Consider the following 17,822-nt stretch of genomic DNA (forward strand, 5'->3'; position numbering starts at 1 on the left):
GTATCTTTCCCTGCTCTTTCTTTCGTTCCCTCACCTTGCTATTTTTCTCTTTCCTTTCTTCATCGCCCCTTCCTCCTGTCTGCGTTGCGCCCCGAAGGGAGGAAGAGGTAGAGTTGGTGTACCCGGGGGGTACGGGGGTCCCCTGGCGAGGGCAGCGGGACAGTACGGATGTCCCGTGGAGGGGGGACAGGGGGCGCAGGCCCAGACTCTACATCTCCCCCGGAGAGAGTAGAAAGACTTCCGAGAGGTTTAGGACCCAGCCCATCACCTCGGCTGAGAGACAGCTGTCTGATAGGTACAGTGTGTGTACTGTGTTTGTTTGTTTTTTTAAACGCATGGCAAACACAGAATTAGTCCTGGCTTCCCATGGGTGAAGACTAGAGAGAGTGGCTAGTAGTCTGCTGTGAAGGAGCACACTTCACAGGCTCATCCAGAAACCTATGCATTCTCTCTCAGGCCGCATGTACTGTAGGCTGTGTGGGTGTTTTCGTGCATGGCAAATATAGTCCTTATTTCTCCCCTTAGGAAAACACTTAGAGAGGGTCGTAGAGAGGGTCGTATAAGGAAGTTTTAGTTTAGACTGACATGAGTAGGGTTGCAAAGGGAGGGTATATTACTGGAAACTTAACCTGAAGTAATCGCAGGTGTCTGTAATTGTGTGGCCTTATCACATGTAAAATATATACAATTATTCAACATGTATTCAAACTGGTGGCAGTTTTGTAAAAAGTCAATAGCGAAAATAATGCCTTTTTGTTTTTTCATTAATTAGGGTAGTTTCTCTTCAACTATATGGTCTATATAATAGAAACGTATGGATATAAAAAATGTATACAATATATGAATAAAATGTTTGTCATTCAAGTATGATTAGATTTTCTGTTAATCACCAAAATTACTAAACATTCTGGTAACTTTGGTAAATTACAGGTAGCTTTGCAACCCTAGACCATGAGTTTTTTTTTTTTTTTTTTTCTTAAATCAACCGTGGATCACGCACTAGCCGACGGCGTGTTTGTGTGTTCACATATCATGTACATAGGCACACAGGCTTATCCAGGGCAAAAACCAAAAGGTGCACCCAGGTGGACACCCAGGTGGACACGGACACCCAGGTGGACACCCAGGTGGACACGGACACCCAGGTGGACACGGACACCCAGGTGGACACGGACACCCAGGTGGACACGGACACCCAGGTGGACACCCAGGTGGACACGGACACCCAGGTGGACACGGACACCCAGGTGGACACCCAGGTGGACACCCAGGTGGACACCAGAACAGAGTTAGAGGAAACCCTGATTTAGCAGACGCTCTTATCCAGTGTGACTTAGTTAGTTAGTGCATTCCTTTTAAGATGGCTAGGTGGGACAACCACGTATCTCTGTCATAAAAGGTACACTTTTCCTCAACTTTATCTACTTCTATATCAGTAGGTGAAAAAGTGAAGTGCGATGTTAGTTCAGGAAAGACTTGTGTTCATTTTAATTGTGTGGTTTTTTTACGGGGCGGGGGGGTTATTTTAAAATGCTCGTTAGAGGTACAGTTTCAGATGTTTTTCGGGAAGATGGGAAGGGACTTTGCTGTCCTCGCTTCAGGGGGAAGCTGGTTCCACCATTGGGGTGCCAGGACAGAGAAAAGCTTGGGCTAAGCGGGAACTTGCCCTCCTGTAGGGGTGGGAGGGCCAAGAGACCTGCGGTGGCAGAACGGAGGGCTCGGGTTGGAGTGTAGGGTTTGAGCGTAGCCTGAAGGTAGGGAGGGACCGTTCCTCTTTCTGGTCCATAGGCAAGTACCATGCATGGTCTTGTAGTGGATGTGAGTTTCAACCGGAAGCCAGTGGATTGTGTGGAGGCTCTGCGCTCTTCGCCTGTCTAACTCTGCAGCCCGGCTGATTTAGAAATGGAAAGGGGAATACCGAGTCAGTTGTACAACTTAAACTGAAACGTGTCGTCCACCTTTAACCCAACCCCTCTGAATCAGGGAGGTGTGGAGGGCTGCCTTAATCAACACCCATGTCTTCGCCGCCCAGGGAACAGTGGGTTAACAGATTGTTACCCCAAAGGTCTGCCGCCTGCATGCTGAGTCTATCCTGCCAGTGGATATGTCATGCGGGCAGATGAATCACTCCTTTAGTTTACTGTTTAAGGTCTAGCAGTCCTCTCTCTTTCTCTTTCTCTCTTCAGCAGACTTATTTCTGAAATGCTGTCTAATGCCTTAGCCAGGACAAGTCTCTCTGTTGCAATCTGATTTCTGTGCATGCGTCTCAAATGGCTCCCGATGTAGTGCACAACTTTTGACCAGAGGCCTATGGTTGTGCATTATATAGGGAATAGGGGGCCATTTGGGACTCGGCCGGTGTAATTTCTGAACACCACCTACCCCATCACATTACCCCTGTGGCTGCTGCTTTCTGTCTGCTCTCAATCGCTCCACTGCCTCTCTGGTAGCTGTACTCACAGTAGCAGTCCTTTACCATCGATTTCATACCACTTGATAATGGATGAATAATATGTGAGTCCTGGTGAATTTCAGTGCTGGTTTTTCCTTTTCTCCTGAAGGTCTTGTTTGGGCCCAGATCTACCCAGCACTGAAGGTAAGTTCCTTTTGAACTTCATTGGGAAAAGATGAAAAGGACTTTTTGTAGCTGAGCTTTGAAAAGTAAAAGTGCGTGCCATCGTATCAAGTTAATACGTTTACCTTCCGCAGGTCTGTAAACATTTTAGAAAGACTCCCTTTAATGAGAAGCGCTTAATGACGCAAGGCTCGTCAGTACACTTCTGATTTTTACTAAGTCGAAAATAAAAACATTTTAACTCGTTTTATAGAGTCATTATTGGTGTTCACAGTAGCATAACATGGCTACAGTTTTACTGAGCAGAGTACTATTCATCCATCTGGTTCCTATAAACACACACACACACACACACACACACACACACACACACACACACACCCTCAGTCAGTCAGTAGTGTAGTGCGGTGTCAAAGGGGATGCTTTCAAGGTGATGTCATACTGTCCTGCAGTGTGTCTGAAATGGTACCCTATTCCCTATATAGTTTAGTGCTTTTAGACTAGGGCTCTGGTGAAAAGTATCGCACTACATAGAGAATAGCGTGCCATTTGGGACGTAGCCCTCTCAGATCACACCTGTATGTCAGTCTCTGCTGCTCGGTCTGCCTCCCAAACACACTGCGGTCACTTGCATCAGTGCAGGTTTAGCTTGTCTTTGTTTTATACACATTACAGATGATGATGATGATTATAAACCTTTGGCCTGTAGTACTTTAATTTGCAGGTATTGGACTGGTATTTAAAGTCACTGTTTTGTTCATGATTCAAGCAAGCTGTTTTATTATGGGAATTGGTTTTCAAGATTCTCAGAATCTGGCTCCATTTGACACTTTGGATTTTTGCTATCATCTTTCTCTCTCGGTTCCTCCCCTCTCTGTCTGTTTCTCTCTCTCTTTCTCTCTCCCTCTCTCTGTCGGTTTATTCTCTCTCTCGCTCTCTAGCGGATGAAGAGAAGTTGGATGAGAGGGCCAAGTTGAGTGTTGCAGCCAAGCGGTCTCTCTTCAGGGTACGAAAGAACACAATGTTGCTTTGGTGTTTTCTCTCACCTGTGTTTATGTTGCGTCGGGGTAGCAAAGGTGTGGACATGAGCTTGTAGACACACACACACACACACACACACACACACAGCGTTCCTTCTCTGTGACTCACTTACTCCACACATTGCTGCGAGCGCAGCAGCTGACTCTGAGCTTGATTTAGGCCCGACACAGACCGACGGAGAGAAATATGCCACTAATCAACTACATAAGCATTGAAACGGTCTACTTTTCCATACAGAGTCGTCTTTTGGCCAACTTGCATGTGGAATATACTGTCAAGAAGTGCATAGCTGTCCAAGTCATAGTTATAACACAGAGACCGCATATTTTTGAACTGAAGTCATAGTTTGCTCAAGCAGAGCGGGTCAAGCCTTTGTGCTCTTGCCAACTCCATCGCTGTTGTTGGCATGACAATTCCACAAGGAGTTGGCAAGAGAGCACACTGGCACAAGAGGCGAAGTGAGAGAGCTGACCCGCCCCAAAAATGTTCACACACAAATACAGCGGAAAGTTTTATCTATGGGGATTTTTTTGTATGGAGGTCAATGAGAGTTTTGAGTTAGGTCAACACAACATTTAATTGCGAGGCCTATTTGATCAAATATACGTTTGGTAATGCTTGCACGACTGTACTGATATAAGTGGACGCGGGTGACACCTGCCTTTGCACACCTTCATTTCCATTTGTTAGAATGGAGACGTTGGTCTATGTGCTGACAAGATACTGTCTTTGCAGGCACTCTCGGCATCATGATGAACTCTTTCCTCGTATTTTAAGACTCCTGAGTATTTTAAGACTCTCTACATCATGATTAACTCTTTCCTCGTATTTTAAGACAGTCCACCTTCACTCTCTATGCAAACGCTTCGTTAAGATTTACAAAAACAAACCTTGCAACAACCATTTCTTCCGCTCTTTTGATGAGGTACTTGGGCATCTCCAGAGGCTCTGGTTAATTGAACATGTTTCTTTAGTCTGTATTGGAATTGTGTTGGAATAGATTTGTATCTATTGGGTTCCCTTAAAACTGATAGTCTGAGCTTTGCGTTGAAATTATGACACGTTACTTTGGTCTCCATGCATGGCCTCCGGCAGGAGTTGGAGAGGAGCACTGACGGGGGTGCCCCCAAACCCCAGTCCCGGAACGCGGCCATCGAGAGGCGACTGAGACGCATCCAGGACCGCTCCCGTACCCAGCCAGTCACCACTGAGGAGGTGGTCGTTGCTGCCACGTAAGTCCCAACTACACCTCCCTCTCCCTCCATCTCTTTATTCCTTCATCCTTCCGTTCCTCCGTTTCTCTCTCCCCTCTCTCTCAGCTGCCTGTGTGGTGGAAGAGCTGGAGAGGAGGGTGGGCTAGTTGTTTTAAACCTCAATCCATGAACCCGTAAAATGTCAAATGTGACCTCAACCTTTGATGTCAACACATTAGGAAACAGACTCGATAGCTATGGGTTACCGGTCAAACCCTCAAACCTAAGTGTCACTCCCTCTGTTCTGAGAGGTGATGTTGGCTCTCTGAGTCACAGGTAATGTGATTCAGGTGCCATGTTAATTCTGACATACTGTATGTTCCAATATATTGTTCTCACATTCCTAGCCTGTTGGCCAACTCTCCTATTTGATATGCCACCTTTGATGCGTCCCAAATGGCACCCTTTTCCCGACACGGTGTGCTACTTTTGATCAGCGCCATATGGGCCCTGGTCAAAACAAAAGTAGTGCACTGTGTAGGGAATAGGGTGCTATTTGAGACGGAGCCATTTTGTTGATCGATTGCCACAGTCAGTATTTTTGATTTGAGAACATGATATGTGATTTTCCTGTTGGTTCCAGTCAGTTGGTTAATACTGGGAGGATGGAGAAAGTGGCTAACAAGTCACAGGGCTTGCCACTGATCCATAGAAAATATCCACTATACAATTATACTCCCTATACTCTGTCTTATTGTGAAGTCTACCATCTTCATTCACAGAGGAATTCCATTATTTGTATGTTTTCCTTGCCCTTTTAAAGAATTTTCTGGATCTTTTCTTCTCCTTCTGTCCTCTGTCTCTTCCTGTTGTCACCTGTGTCCCCGTGTGACTCTGTCTCTGTCCCCTCTGTCTGTCCCTGTAAAGTGTCCCGGCTCCCTCGTCACAAACTGTGTCTGTCGATACAACCCTAGCACGCATACCGAGCCCCACACTAGTCGGCTGCACTGTGACACCGTACAGGTACACGCACGTCAGCACACGCGTGTGCATGGTGTTTTAGAGGTTAGGGGTCAACCTGACCTGGCCCAGGCACTAATCTCACTAGCTTGGTCCCAAATCTGTTTTGTGCTGTCTTTCCACCTCAAATGGTCAGAGTTGGTAAGACTGCACAAACACATCTGGGACAAGGCTACAATTTAACAGCAGCTAGATTGGTTGAATGCATGGTTGGTTTTTCAATGTTGTTTTTGGAAGCGGACTAGCATTTGGTCCAAACAGAGTCTGTGTTTGGTTATATTAACCTTTTGGTTTTGTGGAAATCGTTGCTATAAATTTGTTCTCCCCAGGTCAGGAGTAGTCTTTGGATGTGTGGCGCCCCCTTGTGTATTTTGCGGGAACAACCTGCATGTTTAATCTGTTGCAATTTTCTCTTTTCTTAACCCTTTCTGATCTTACACTGTTGTCAAATTCATGGTATCCAAGATCTCTTTCAACCTCTCAAAAGATGTAGCACAGAGATTGTATTGCCCGGTTGACAAAGCACAATGATAGTGTATTTGTCCACACTGTGGGCTATGCACTAGACTGTACACTCTGTCTCTGTGTGTAGCTTGGCTCTCTGGCCTGCATGTTCCGGCCTGCCTTCATGTTTTTCTCCCCCCCCCCGTCTCCCCCTCTGTGGGTGTTCCTCCTCCCAGTCTGCAGGCGTCCTCACAGCGAAGCGCTGCGGCCAAGGAGCAGGCCAGGGAGGCACGGCGGGTCCAGGATGCCCTGGAGGCCCAGAGAGAGGGGCAGCGCACCACCACCATGCTCATCCAGACCTCCTCTCCCCCCGAGGAGACGCAGGCCCGGCACCATGTATGTTTTAGTGAATGATAGGACCACAATGGAAATGTGTTTTTGAAAGTTTTTTTTATTTTTGTGTTATCCTCAATGATTTTAAATGTGTTGTATCGACATGTGTGGTTGAATTGTTTTTTAAATTGTAAAACCAATCAAAAACCCAGCAGGGCCATGGGGATGCAGAGCCAGATCTGTCCACCCTCAGCCTGGCAGAGAAGATGGCTCTGTTCAACAGGCTGGCCCAGCCTGCTACCAGGGTGACCCGGACCAGGCCTGATACCAGGGGGCGCAGGGCCAACGCCCGCTACCAGACCCAGCCCATAACCCTGGGAGACATGGAGCAGGTAGGAAGAAAGATGTATTTATTTACAGTAAATGGTGCCGGTAGGAAGAGAGATGTATTTATTTACAGTAAATGGTGCCGGTAGGTAGAGAGGTGTATTTATTTACAGTAAATGGTGCCGGTAGGTAGAGAGGTGTATTTATTTACAGTAAATGGTGCCGGTAGGTAGAGAGGTGTATTTATTTACAGTAAATGGTGCCGGTAGGTAGAGAGGTGTATTTATTTACAGTAAATGGTGCCGGTAGGAAGAGAGGTGTATTTATTTACAGTAAATGGTGCCGGTAGGAAGAGAGGTGTATTTATTTACAGTAAATGGTGCCGGTAGGAAGAGAGGTGTATTTATTTACAGTAAATGGTGCCGGTAGAAAGAGGTGTATTTATTTACAGTAAATGGTGCCGGTAGAAAGAGGTGTATTTATTTACAGTAAATGGTGCCGGTAGAAAGAGGTGTATTTATTTACAGTAAATGGTGCCGGTAGAAAGAGGTGTATTTATTTACAGTAAATGGTGCCGGTAGAAAGAGGTGTATTTATTTACAGTAAATGGTGCCGGTAGAAAGAGGTGTATTTATTTACAGTAAATGGTGCCGGTAGAAAGAGGTGTATTTATTTACAGTAAATGGTGCCGGTAGAAAGAGGTGTATTTATTTACAGTAAATGGTGCCGGTAGGAAGAGGTGTATTTATTTACAGTAAATGGTGCCGGTAGGTAGAGGTGTATTTATTTACAGTAAATGGTGCCGGTAGGAGGGGTTCTATCTGTATCTCTGTGACGTGATCATTGCTGTAATCATTTACTATAACCCTTATTGCGTTCTAACGTTGATTCAACCCTCTTATCTCACTTTCAACATAATTGTTATTTTGTGGCAGCCTGTTTAATATTGTTTCAAAGAAATGTTGCACTCGCACACCTTTTTCCTAAGTGTGTGAGACTGTATGTATCTCTGGAACAGGACCCCTCAGACACAGACACTTTTGATGAACAGGAGCTGTGTGACGAGGGCCCAGTAGAAGTCCCTCAGGGCCAGTGCGGCATTACACAAGTAAGGCTCGACCATGGCACTGCGGCCATTTTGGCTCACCAGTGTCCCTGCGTTTACCTGCAACTAGTGTTACGCTTGGCTCTTGGCAACACTTTAGCATCGTCCATGTGCTTCTTGTCGTCGTTTTTGTTGCGCAATTCTAGAACATGCAATAGCATTATCTGGGCAAGCAGCAAGCGTCCCAGTTCAGTCTATCATGAGGCCGTTTTCATGTGGTTCTTGAAACCGCCGCACTCAGAACTGGTGCATTGACCCAAATTAGAACGTCGTCTTCATTAGAGAGACGTTTTGAGTGTGGGATGCTCTTCTGATTTAATCCGGGGCTGCTTCATCTGAAAGTGGAGTACAGTGGCATCGCATGCCCTAGAAGCTTTTGAAAAAAAGCCCGATTCAATACGCACGTGTGGCTTCTGCTGCTCGTTCTTCATTGGCCTGTGACGAAGACATTGTTGTGTGATGTGCGGACGAAGGCCGGGAATGGCTCAGTCCCAAATGGCACCGCAGTCCCAATATTTCACTGAGCTGCTCTTTGGCATGAAAGAACCCGCTGTGGTGGAGGAGAGGAGGACAAAGGGCTGCTCCCTGCTTCATTCTCTGAATGGAGGGATGGACTGAATGCAGGTATTTGTCAGGCAGGGTTCATCTCCCACCAGTCACTGTGGAAACAAGGTTGTTGTGACTGAAAGAGCGGGAGACGACGACTTGGACTGGTTAGTATGCCATACATTATAGGGTTGAAGCACAGTAACTCTTTAAGGTTCAACGCAGTCAAAAGCCAGATTCCCCCGGGTTTTAAATATATCTCCACACTATGCGGTTGGAATAATAGTGTTCGACTGTGAAAATGGGGATGATGTGTAAGATGCTGTTTCAAAAGGTCACCTGAAATGTGGTGGGATGGAGTTTTGGCCTGCCTGGTGACATCACCGCGCGGCAAATTAGTTCTAAAGCCAATCAAGAAAGACTTCCAAACCTCTGCCGGTAACAGCTCGTTTTCAGGTTTCCCCTCCCCAATCCGACAGTCCTAGCAAAATACTTGCTTGAGAAATATCTCTTGCTAAGAAGCCATGTTTGTTTTCAATCAAAATGTTTTTTTTTTAAAAAAGAAACCATCACAGTACGGTACTCGGTAGTGATTTGATAAACCATCACAGTACAGTACTCGGTAGTGATTTGATAAACCATCACAGTACGGTACTCGGTAGTGATTTGATAAACCATCACAGTACGGTACTCGGTAGTGATTTGATAAACCATCACAGTACGGTACTCGGTAGTGATTTGATAAACCATCACAGTACGGTACTCGGTAGTGATTTGATAAACCATCACAGTACGGTACTCGGTAGTGATTTGATAAACCATCACAGTACGGTACTCGGTAGTGATTTGATAAACCATCACAGTACGGTACTCGGTAGTGATTTGATAAACCATCACAGTACGGTACTCGGTAGTGATTTGATAAACCATCACAGTACGGTACTCGGTAGTGATTTGATAAACCATCACAGTACGGTACTCGGTAGTGATTTGATATTGTGATAAAAGCAGCTGCCATTGGACTTTATCATTGTTCACTCCTTTAATGGTTTCAAGGTACCAGTACAGCTTGTTCAGACAGAGCTTTGAGGTCCGGCCCCCCCCCCCCCCAACCCCCAAAAACAAACTTGTCTCTTAAATGTTAGTGTTGTAATCTGAGCAGATTACCTCGGAGGAAACAGGTTTTTATGTCCGTCGTAAAATTGATTCGTGAAATCTGACCTTTGACTTAGAAGATGAGGAATGTCCTTGATGCTGTCCACTGAGTAATCATAATACATGTGTGGAACATCTTCAGACCACAACAGGATGTGGAAATGATGTCACCACAAAGATGAGACTCGTCTTAAAAGGGAACATCTTGAGGTGTTCGGCTTTATTGAGTAACATCAGATTTTGTTGTTGATTTTTATCAGCTTTTTGTCAGTTGAGAAGTGACATTTTTGGATCAATGCTAAATGAATGGATGATTGCGTCAGTATCGCCTCATCCTTGAAAAGACTGATTCGGCGTTATTCTTGGAGCATGATTCTGTGAATAGAGAGCGAGAGTGGGTGGCTGAACTCATCCTGTCCTTCAGAATGTTGGCTGCATCTGGGTTCTGTTCATTAGTGCAGACTGTAGCAAAATGTTTTGCAACCAAAAACGAAAACAAGTGGATTGTAGGTCACTCCCTGTTTCGGTCTGCTTCTTTTTGGTTACCAGTGAATATGACCCTGGACTCATTGTGCTTTGTGGTTGTCAGGGGGGGGTGGGGTGGCGGGCGACATGACTGGTCGGGCATGGCTTTGTGATGTGGGCTGTGATTGGCTAGCCAGACTGCAGTTCTTTTGAACCACACGGGCAGGAAGTGCAATGAGTCACTCTGTGATTAGTCAGCGTGATTATCTAGAGATCCATTGTCTGTCTGGTAGCCTTGCTGCCTCTGTTACTGGGTGAACAAGCGCCTCTGCTGAGTGAACTTTCGCCCTCTCCAGCTGACCTTTTTTTTTCCCCTCTCTTTCTCCCTGCTCTCTTTGATCACTCGCTCTCTCTGTTATCTCGCTTTCTTTCCTCCCCCTCTGTCTCGCTCCCTCTTTTTCCTCCACACAGATCCAAGCCGGGGCCAGGTTCGACCAGCTCTCCTCATCAGCTCTCAGACCTGGGGCCACGGTCTCCACAGACCACGCAGGGGACATCCACCTGGCCAGGGATTGCGGGGGTAGCCCCGCCGAGGCCGCTCTCGCTGCACCCAACCCTGGGTACTACGAGAGCTCCATCCCCCGGCACACCAGTCCTCCCACCCAGATCACAGAACCCTTCAGTGCTGTCTGGAAGTCTGTGCCCGGCCCCCACCACCAGGCCTCTCTGGATCTCCAGACCCACCAGGCTGACACGACCACAGTTCTCCCCCAAGAAGAGGAGCACGGTCTGGGAGGAGGGAAGAGGAAGCTGCCCTCTCCAGAGGGAGTTGTCAGACAGGCCCCCCTGCCCCAGCCTCCGGCCTGGTCTGGGGGGACGGAGTGGGAGGAGGTGCAGCGTGTAGCCAGGAGAGGTGAGGGTGTGGAGCCCCAGCACTCGTTGATGAGATCAGAGAGCCAGGACCAGAGACTGCACCAGGAGCCGAGGGGCTATCTAAGACCGTTATCACAAGAACTGCAGGACCCAGACAGGCTTGGGTCAAAGGTCGTCAGCACTGGTAAGTTAAGCCTCTAGGGGAACAAGCCTGACCGTAGGAAGGTTGTCTTTTCTGTTTCTTTCACTTTCTCTCACTTTGCCTCTTGTTCACTCATACTTTTTAAAAATCCACTTCAAATGTATTCTCTCCTCTCTCCCTCATATGAGTGATCATTGGTGTGTGAGTCTTATGAATGAATTGCCCATTCCAGTCATCCGACAGATCATGTTAGCTGTCTGTGTCTTGGTGCACCCACTTCTATGCTCCTGTTGTATAGTAAATCCATCTACACTACTCACATGTCAACATAGCTAATACTACCACACTTCACGTACCAGAGGCTTGATCTCTCGTTTAAAAAAACACATTTCCTGTTGTCTGTAAATTATGTTCACACACACTGGCTGTGGTTTCCCTTATTTGACAGTGGGTAGACGCTAGCTGGCTCGCCCCGGTTTGTCTCATCAGTCTGCATCAGCGTTTGACTTGTCCCCCAGTCTGCTAGGGCACGGACCAGTCAGAAGAAATGTCAAGACAGACAGACGGAGGGAGGGAGGGAGAGGCCAGTTGCTAGATGCAGAGAGGCATAGAGAGAAAGACTGGGAGAGGAGGGCTAGTAGTGTCCAGGGGGCCACAGAGGGAGAACTAGCTGAAGAGCGAGAGGAACACTTACTGGTTAGTCGACTGTGTTATGTTGTGGTTTCTGTAGAGGGAGGTTCTCTGTTAGTGTTCACACAACTAGAGGAGAAACTAGGCTGAGGCTTTTAACACTTAGTGGCCGCTTTTCGTCAGCCGCTTCCAGCTTCTTGATAAGTGAGTGTGGATTTGGTGTGTGTGCGTGCGTTCATGTCAACATGATTGTGTGTTTGATGTGGCTTTTGCTCTGCCTGCTGGTTATTGATTGTGCTAGGAGCTCTCCTAATGTGTGTGTGTGTGTGTGTGTGTGTGTGTGTGCGCGCAGAGCTGCCGGAGCCCAGCGTGTCATCGCTGAGAACAGCAGTAGCAGCAGGGCCACTAAGGAGCGTGCCTCTCGCTCCACACACACAGCTGTCTCAGGAGCTGGGAGGAGTGGACTCGCACACGGACCGCAGCAGTGGTCTGGGACACACACACAGCCTGGTCCAGTCGGAGCAGGAGGACATGGAGCTCTCCGAAGCCATGTCAGCTAGACAGATGTCCATCAAAGACAGGTGAGCCCCTCTTCTCTTTCGCATCAAAGAAACCCTGGGTTGACCAGGCAAAGCCTCTAGGCAGTAGTCGTCTCCGTGCAGCTCGTTTGGGTCTGATTGGCGAGGCAACTTCGCTCATTCGCTGTGTACACATGTGAGAGCACATGACATCGTTTTTGTGAATGCTGTGTTTCAGTCGGTCAGAGGGGACAGCGACAGCCACATAATTTTTTTAAAATTGTTGACTTGTGTTGGATATTGACACTCATGACTCAGTCGGTTTGTTTATGCTTGTCGGTATGTTTATGCTTGTCGGTATGTTTATGCTTGTCGGTATGTTTATGCTTGTCGACTTGTATCGGCTTTTGATCTGAGGGCCTGTGAAAGACTGCTTTTTGTTTTTGAGAGATGGTGAGAGCCTCACCTTGACTCTCACTGTGGGAATGTAGGTTGCAAATGAGGTGGAAGTAAAGAGGCCGGGAGCAAGCAAGGGACCACTGGGTTCGTTTTGACGTGAGTTCAAGGAATCTATTTTGGGCGTTAGGTTGGTTGGTGCCGAGCACTCCACGAGGAAGGTCGGCGAGAGAAATAGATGGAGAGAGAGAGAGAGAGAGATGCTCTAACTAACAAACCCCATTCCTCTTGTCTCTTTTAGAGGGAGAAAGTGAGCTTGTGTCCTGTCTCTGCTGCTGAAAATCAACCTGCTGTAGCCACGGTAGCTAGTCACCTCTATGGAGGGATATTATTAGTGGCAGAAGAAATTGAGTTTGAGTTGGATTTGAATTGAGCTCTACGGTCATCTCTGTCGTAATAGGTCTCTTAACCTCGTCGACGAGATTCGGTCTCCGCAAAATCTACCGTCATCCTCTAAGAACTAGGTCTATCGCTAAGCAGTATACTGAGGCGTTTCCATTGACCGCAGTTATTCAGAAAAGTATTTTCTAAGGGGATCTAGATGGCTAGTCTCTTTATGAACTACTGTAGCTGTCGATTGTTGTTTTGTCATGCTCTGGAGAATTGGGGAATGCCGGCTGTGGATATATTAATTTAAATCTACTTTAGGGAATTGTAATGTTTCCAATACAACAACAGTATTACAGACCAGTGGTTTCACACATCCAATCAAGTAATTACATAAGCTTGTTTCAGTCCGTTCGCCCATGTCAACAAGCTGGCCGTTGAGTGGTTGCAGTTGTTAACCCACCAGGCTAGGATTGGCTTTTAAATTGATTGATGACATGGTGGAATAACATGTGCTTCCAATGACTTCCAAAGTGTGTGTGTGTGTCCAGTGGTTTGGTCGGTCGGCACTTCTTCACAGCTACAGCTACAGCTGAGATGTCTCTCTGTGCCCCGATCCATTTCTACAGACGTCATTCTCTGACCCGTCCCCCCAAAAACAGGGCGTCCACTCATGGTTGGACACACAGCAGTGTTTGTGAGAAGAGGGTGCCACAGTGCCCCAGGCTTTAGGACCACTATGCCCGTCTCCTACTAGGAATGCGTCCCCTTTAGTCCACCCATTTTCCCCGGAGCCTCCTAGAAAGCGCCCTCTGCCCTCCAGGTTCCACATAGTCTGAAGCTGGAGATAAACGCTGCTGAGTCTCTGAGGGACTGGCTAGGAGTACGGTTACACGCACACAATAATGCGATTTGTCGTGGCTAGTCAGATTTTGATATAGTAATTTAATTCAAACATTTACATTGCAAGAATAACGATGTCCCTAAATAACCCTGTTCCCGCGGAGACATCTGAAATCAGGCTACCTGATGGCACTCTGATAAACGTGGAAAAGTCGTCTATTCAAAATAAACATTCCACTACAGCGACCATGTTAATTCTGGGAAGCGTATTTGATTCGGAGTTCGGGACGTATGAAAGTTTGTGTGTAAAACGACATTGTTTTTCCGAACTCACTTCGTTTGCGCCAAAGGAGGGCGGCTCACTCGGCTGGTGCTGACTCGTACACAGATCCAATACATCCGCTGGAACGCCCATTGAGGTGTCTGCATGTCCTACTCATTTGAGAGAGCGCTCAGAAAAGCAGGTGTTTTAATCGGTGTAAATTCACTAGGATATTTTACCGTACGCCGATTTAAGATGAGCAGAGGAAAGAGCGTTGTACATAACTCTTGCATGATCTGCCTACATCGAATGGTTCCTGTGCGTGTAAACGTGCTCACTGTGGCTATGATCTGGATTTGTCTGTGATTCAACTAACAGTCAAATATAGATCTGTCTTGTCCGTGTCAAATCAGTGTGCATATATAGGAGTTACAGTATGTGCCATATATAGGCGTTACAGTATGTGCCATATATAGGCGTTACAGTATGTGCCATATATAGGCGTTACAGTATGTGCCATATATAGGCGTTACAGTATGTGCCATATATAGGCGTTACAGTATGTGCCATATATAGGCGTTACAGTATGTGCCATATATAGGCGTTACAGTATGTGCCATATATAGGCGTTACAGTATGTGCCATATATAGGCGTTACAGTATGTGCCATATATAGGCGTTACAGTATGTGCCATATAGGCGTTACAGTATGTGCCATATAGGCGTTACAGTATGTGCCATATATAGGAGTTACAGTATGTGCCATATATAGGCGTTACAGTATGTGCCATATATAGGCGTTACAGTATGTGCCATATATAGGAGTTACGGTATGTGCCATATATAGGAGTTACGGTATGTGCCATATATAGGAGTTACGGTATGTGCCATATATAGGAGTTACGGTATGTGCCATATATAGGAGTTACGGTATGTGCCATATATAGGCGTTACGGTATGTGCCATATATAGGCGTTACGGTATGTGCCATATATAGGCGTTACGGTATGTGCCATATATAGGCGTTACGGTATGTGCCATATATAGGCGTTACGGTATGTGCCATATATAGGCGTTACGGTATGTGCCATATATAGGCGTTACGGTATGTGCCATATATAGGCGTTACGGTATGTGCCATATATAGGCGTTACGGTATGTGCCATATATAGGCGTTACGGTATGTGCCATATATAGGCGTTACGGTATGTGCCATATAGGCGTTACGGTATGTGCCATATATAGGCGTTACGGTATGTGCCATATATAGGCGTTACGGTATGTGCCATATATAGGCGTTACGGTATGTGCCATATATAGGCGTTACGGTATGTGCCATATATAGGCGTTACGGTATGTGCCATATATAGGCGTTACGGTATGTGCCATATATAGGCGTTACGGTATGTGCCATATATAGGCGTTACGGTATGTGCCATATATAGGCGTTACGGTATGTGCCATATATAGGCGTTACGGTATGTGCCATATATAGGCGTTACGGTATGTGCCATATATAGGCGTTACGGTATGTGCCATATATAGGCGTTACGGTATGTGCCATATATAGGCGTTACGGTATGTGCCATATATAGGCGTTACGGTATGTGCCATATATAGGCGTTACGGTATGTGCCATATATAGGCGTTACGGTATGTGCCATATATAGGCGTTACGGTATGTGCCATATATAGGCGTTACGGTATGTGCCATATATAGGCGTTACGGTATGTGCCATATATAGGCGTTACGGTATGTGCCATATATAGGCGTTACAGTATGTGCCATATATAGGTGTTACAGTATGTGCCATATATAGGCGTTACAGTATGTGCCATATATAGGAGTTACAGTATGTGCCATATAGGCGTTACAGTATGTGCCATATATAGGCGTTGCAGTATGTGCCATATATAGGCGTTACAGTATGTGCCATATATAGGCGTTACGGTATGTGCCATATATAGGCGTTACGGTATGTGCCATATATAGGAGTTACGGTATGTGCCATATATAGGCGTTACAGTATGTGCCATATATAGGCGTTACAGTATGTGCCATATATAGGCGTTACAGTATGTGCCTGTTTGTTGATTTTGATTTAACTGAATATATTATTTCTACCTCTATTCATTCGGGTACATTTGCCAGCCATTGCCAGTGGTACGTTTGACTGTTTTGATGGCCATAACAACAACGTTATCCTCAGGGTCCTCCTGCTCTGACATTTGTCGTGAAACTAAATCAGACATTGGCAGCAGACTCCCAACTCTGGTTTCATCATGACAGACAGTTGTACGCGTGGTTGAGCCCGACTGTGCTGTTGGTGTCATCGGTGTGTTTAGCTATAGTCCAGACTGAGGCTGACAGTGAGCCTGCAGTGTGACCTGCTCTGGTTAGCCTCAGCATCACTCTGCACCCCAAATGGCACCCTATTCCTTATGTAGTGCACACATTGTGACCAGAGCTTTACGAGCCCAAACATGGTGTCGGAGCATCCACGCTCTCTGATTGGCTCCTTGTTGACAGTCTTCATTCTAAATAATGGACCTAGTTTGTGACTAGCTTGGTCTAGGCTAAGGAGATGTTCTGGACTGTAAATGTATGACTAAGCAGAGACCAGAGGGGCATCTATGGCGACCTACAACTCTACCATCCATCCCTCCATGAGGCAGAGTTCAGCTCTCACACAGCCTGTTGTCATTTCTCCAGTTTACCTTTCCTGGACAGCTGGGTCAAAGGATCCACTACATGCTGTATAACCTGTCTTTTGTGTGTTGCTCAACCATGGTCCCCGGGTAGAACCAAAACTGATGGCTCTGTGTGTGTGTGGCCTTGTGTGTGTGTGTGGCCTTGTGTGTGTGTGTGTGGCCTTGTGTGTGTGTGTGGCCTTGTGTGTGTGTGTGGCCTTGTGTGTGTGTGTGGCCTTGTGTGTGTGTGTGTGGCCTTGTGTGTGTGTGTGTGGCCTTGTGTGTGTGTGTGTGGCCGTGTGTGTGTGTGTGGCCTTGTGTGTGTGTGTGTGGCCTTGTGTGTGTGTGTGGCCTTGTGTGTGTGTGTGTGTGTGTGGCCTTGTGTGTGTGGGTGTGTGTGTGGGTGTGTGTGTGGGTGTGTGTGTGGGTGTGTGTGGCCTTGTGTGTGTGTGTGTGTGGCCTTGTGTGTGTGTGGCCGTGTGTGTGTGGTCTTGTGTGGCCGTGTGTGTGTGTGTGGCCCTGTGTGTGTGTGTGGCCCTGTGTGTGTGTGTGGCCCTGTGTGTGTGTGTGTGGCCCTGTGTGTGTGTGTGGCCCTGTGTGTGTGTGTGTGGGGCCCTGTGTGTGTGTGTGGGGCCCTGTGTGTGTGTGTGTGGGGCCCTGTGTGTGTGTGTGTGGGGCCCTGTGTGTGTGTGTGTGGGGCCCTGTGTGTGTGTGTGGGGCCCTGTGTGTGTGTGTGTGGGGCCCTGTGTGTGTGTGTGTGGGGCCCTGTGTGTGTGGGGCCCTGTGTGTGTGTGTGGGGCCCTGTGTGTGTGTGTGTGGCCCTGTGTGTGTGTGTGTGGCCCTGTGTGTGTGTGTGTGGCCCTGTGTGTGTGTGTG

General features: G+C 47.0%; 1 protein-coding gene across 23 annotated transcripts in view; it reads left to right on the top strand.

Moving 5' to 3' along the window:
• Nucleotides 1–17,822, top strand: part of svila (supervillin a) — a 144,006-nt gene that overhangs the window by 95,106 nt on the left and 31,078 nt on the right. For 16 of the 23 annotated variants that reach the window (XM_036935274.1, XM_036935263.1, XM_036935275.1 and 13 more), the window contains 10 exons: nt 98–295; nt 2,562–2,596; nt 3,517–3,581; nt 4,712–4,848; nt 5,737–5,832; nt 6,510–6,669; nt 6,819–6,998; nt 7,952–8,041; nt 10,676–11,261; nt 12,202–12,430. In XM_036935274.1, coding sequence (XP_036791169.1) covers nt 98–295; nt 2,562–2,596; nt 3,517–3,581; nt 4,712–4,848; nt 5,737–5,832; nt 6,510–6,669; nt 6,819–6,998; nt 7,952–8,041; nt 10,676–11,261; nt 12,202–12,430 — 1,776 coding nt within the window. The remainder of the gene's footprint in view (nt 1–97; nt 296–2,561; nt 2,597–3,516; nt 3,582–4,711; nt 4,849–5,736; nt 5,833–6,509; nt 6,670–6,818; nt 6,999–7,951; nt 8,042–10,675; nt 11,262–12,201; nt 12,431–17,822) is intronic. The other 7 variants (XM_036935267.1, XM_036935281.1, XM_036935270.1 and 4 more) reach the window with 5 other exon arrangements.

The sequence above is a fragment of the Oncorhynchus mykiss genome, chromosome 11, assembly GCF_013265735.2.
Source record: "Oncorhynchus mykiss isolate Arlee chromosome 11, USDA_OmykA_1.1, whole genome shotgun sequence".
In the NCBI taxonomy this organism is placed as follows: domain Eukaryota; kingdom Metazoa; phylum Chordata; class Actinopteri; order Salmoniformes; family Salmonidae; genus Oncorhynchus; species Oncorhynchus mykiss.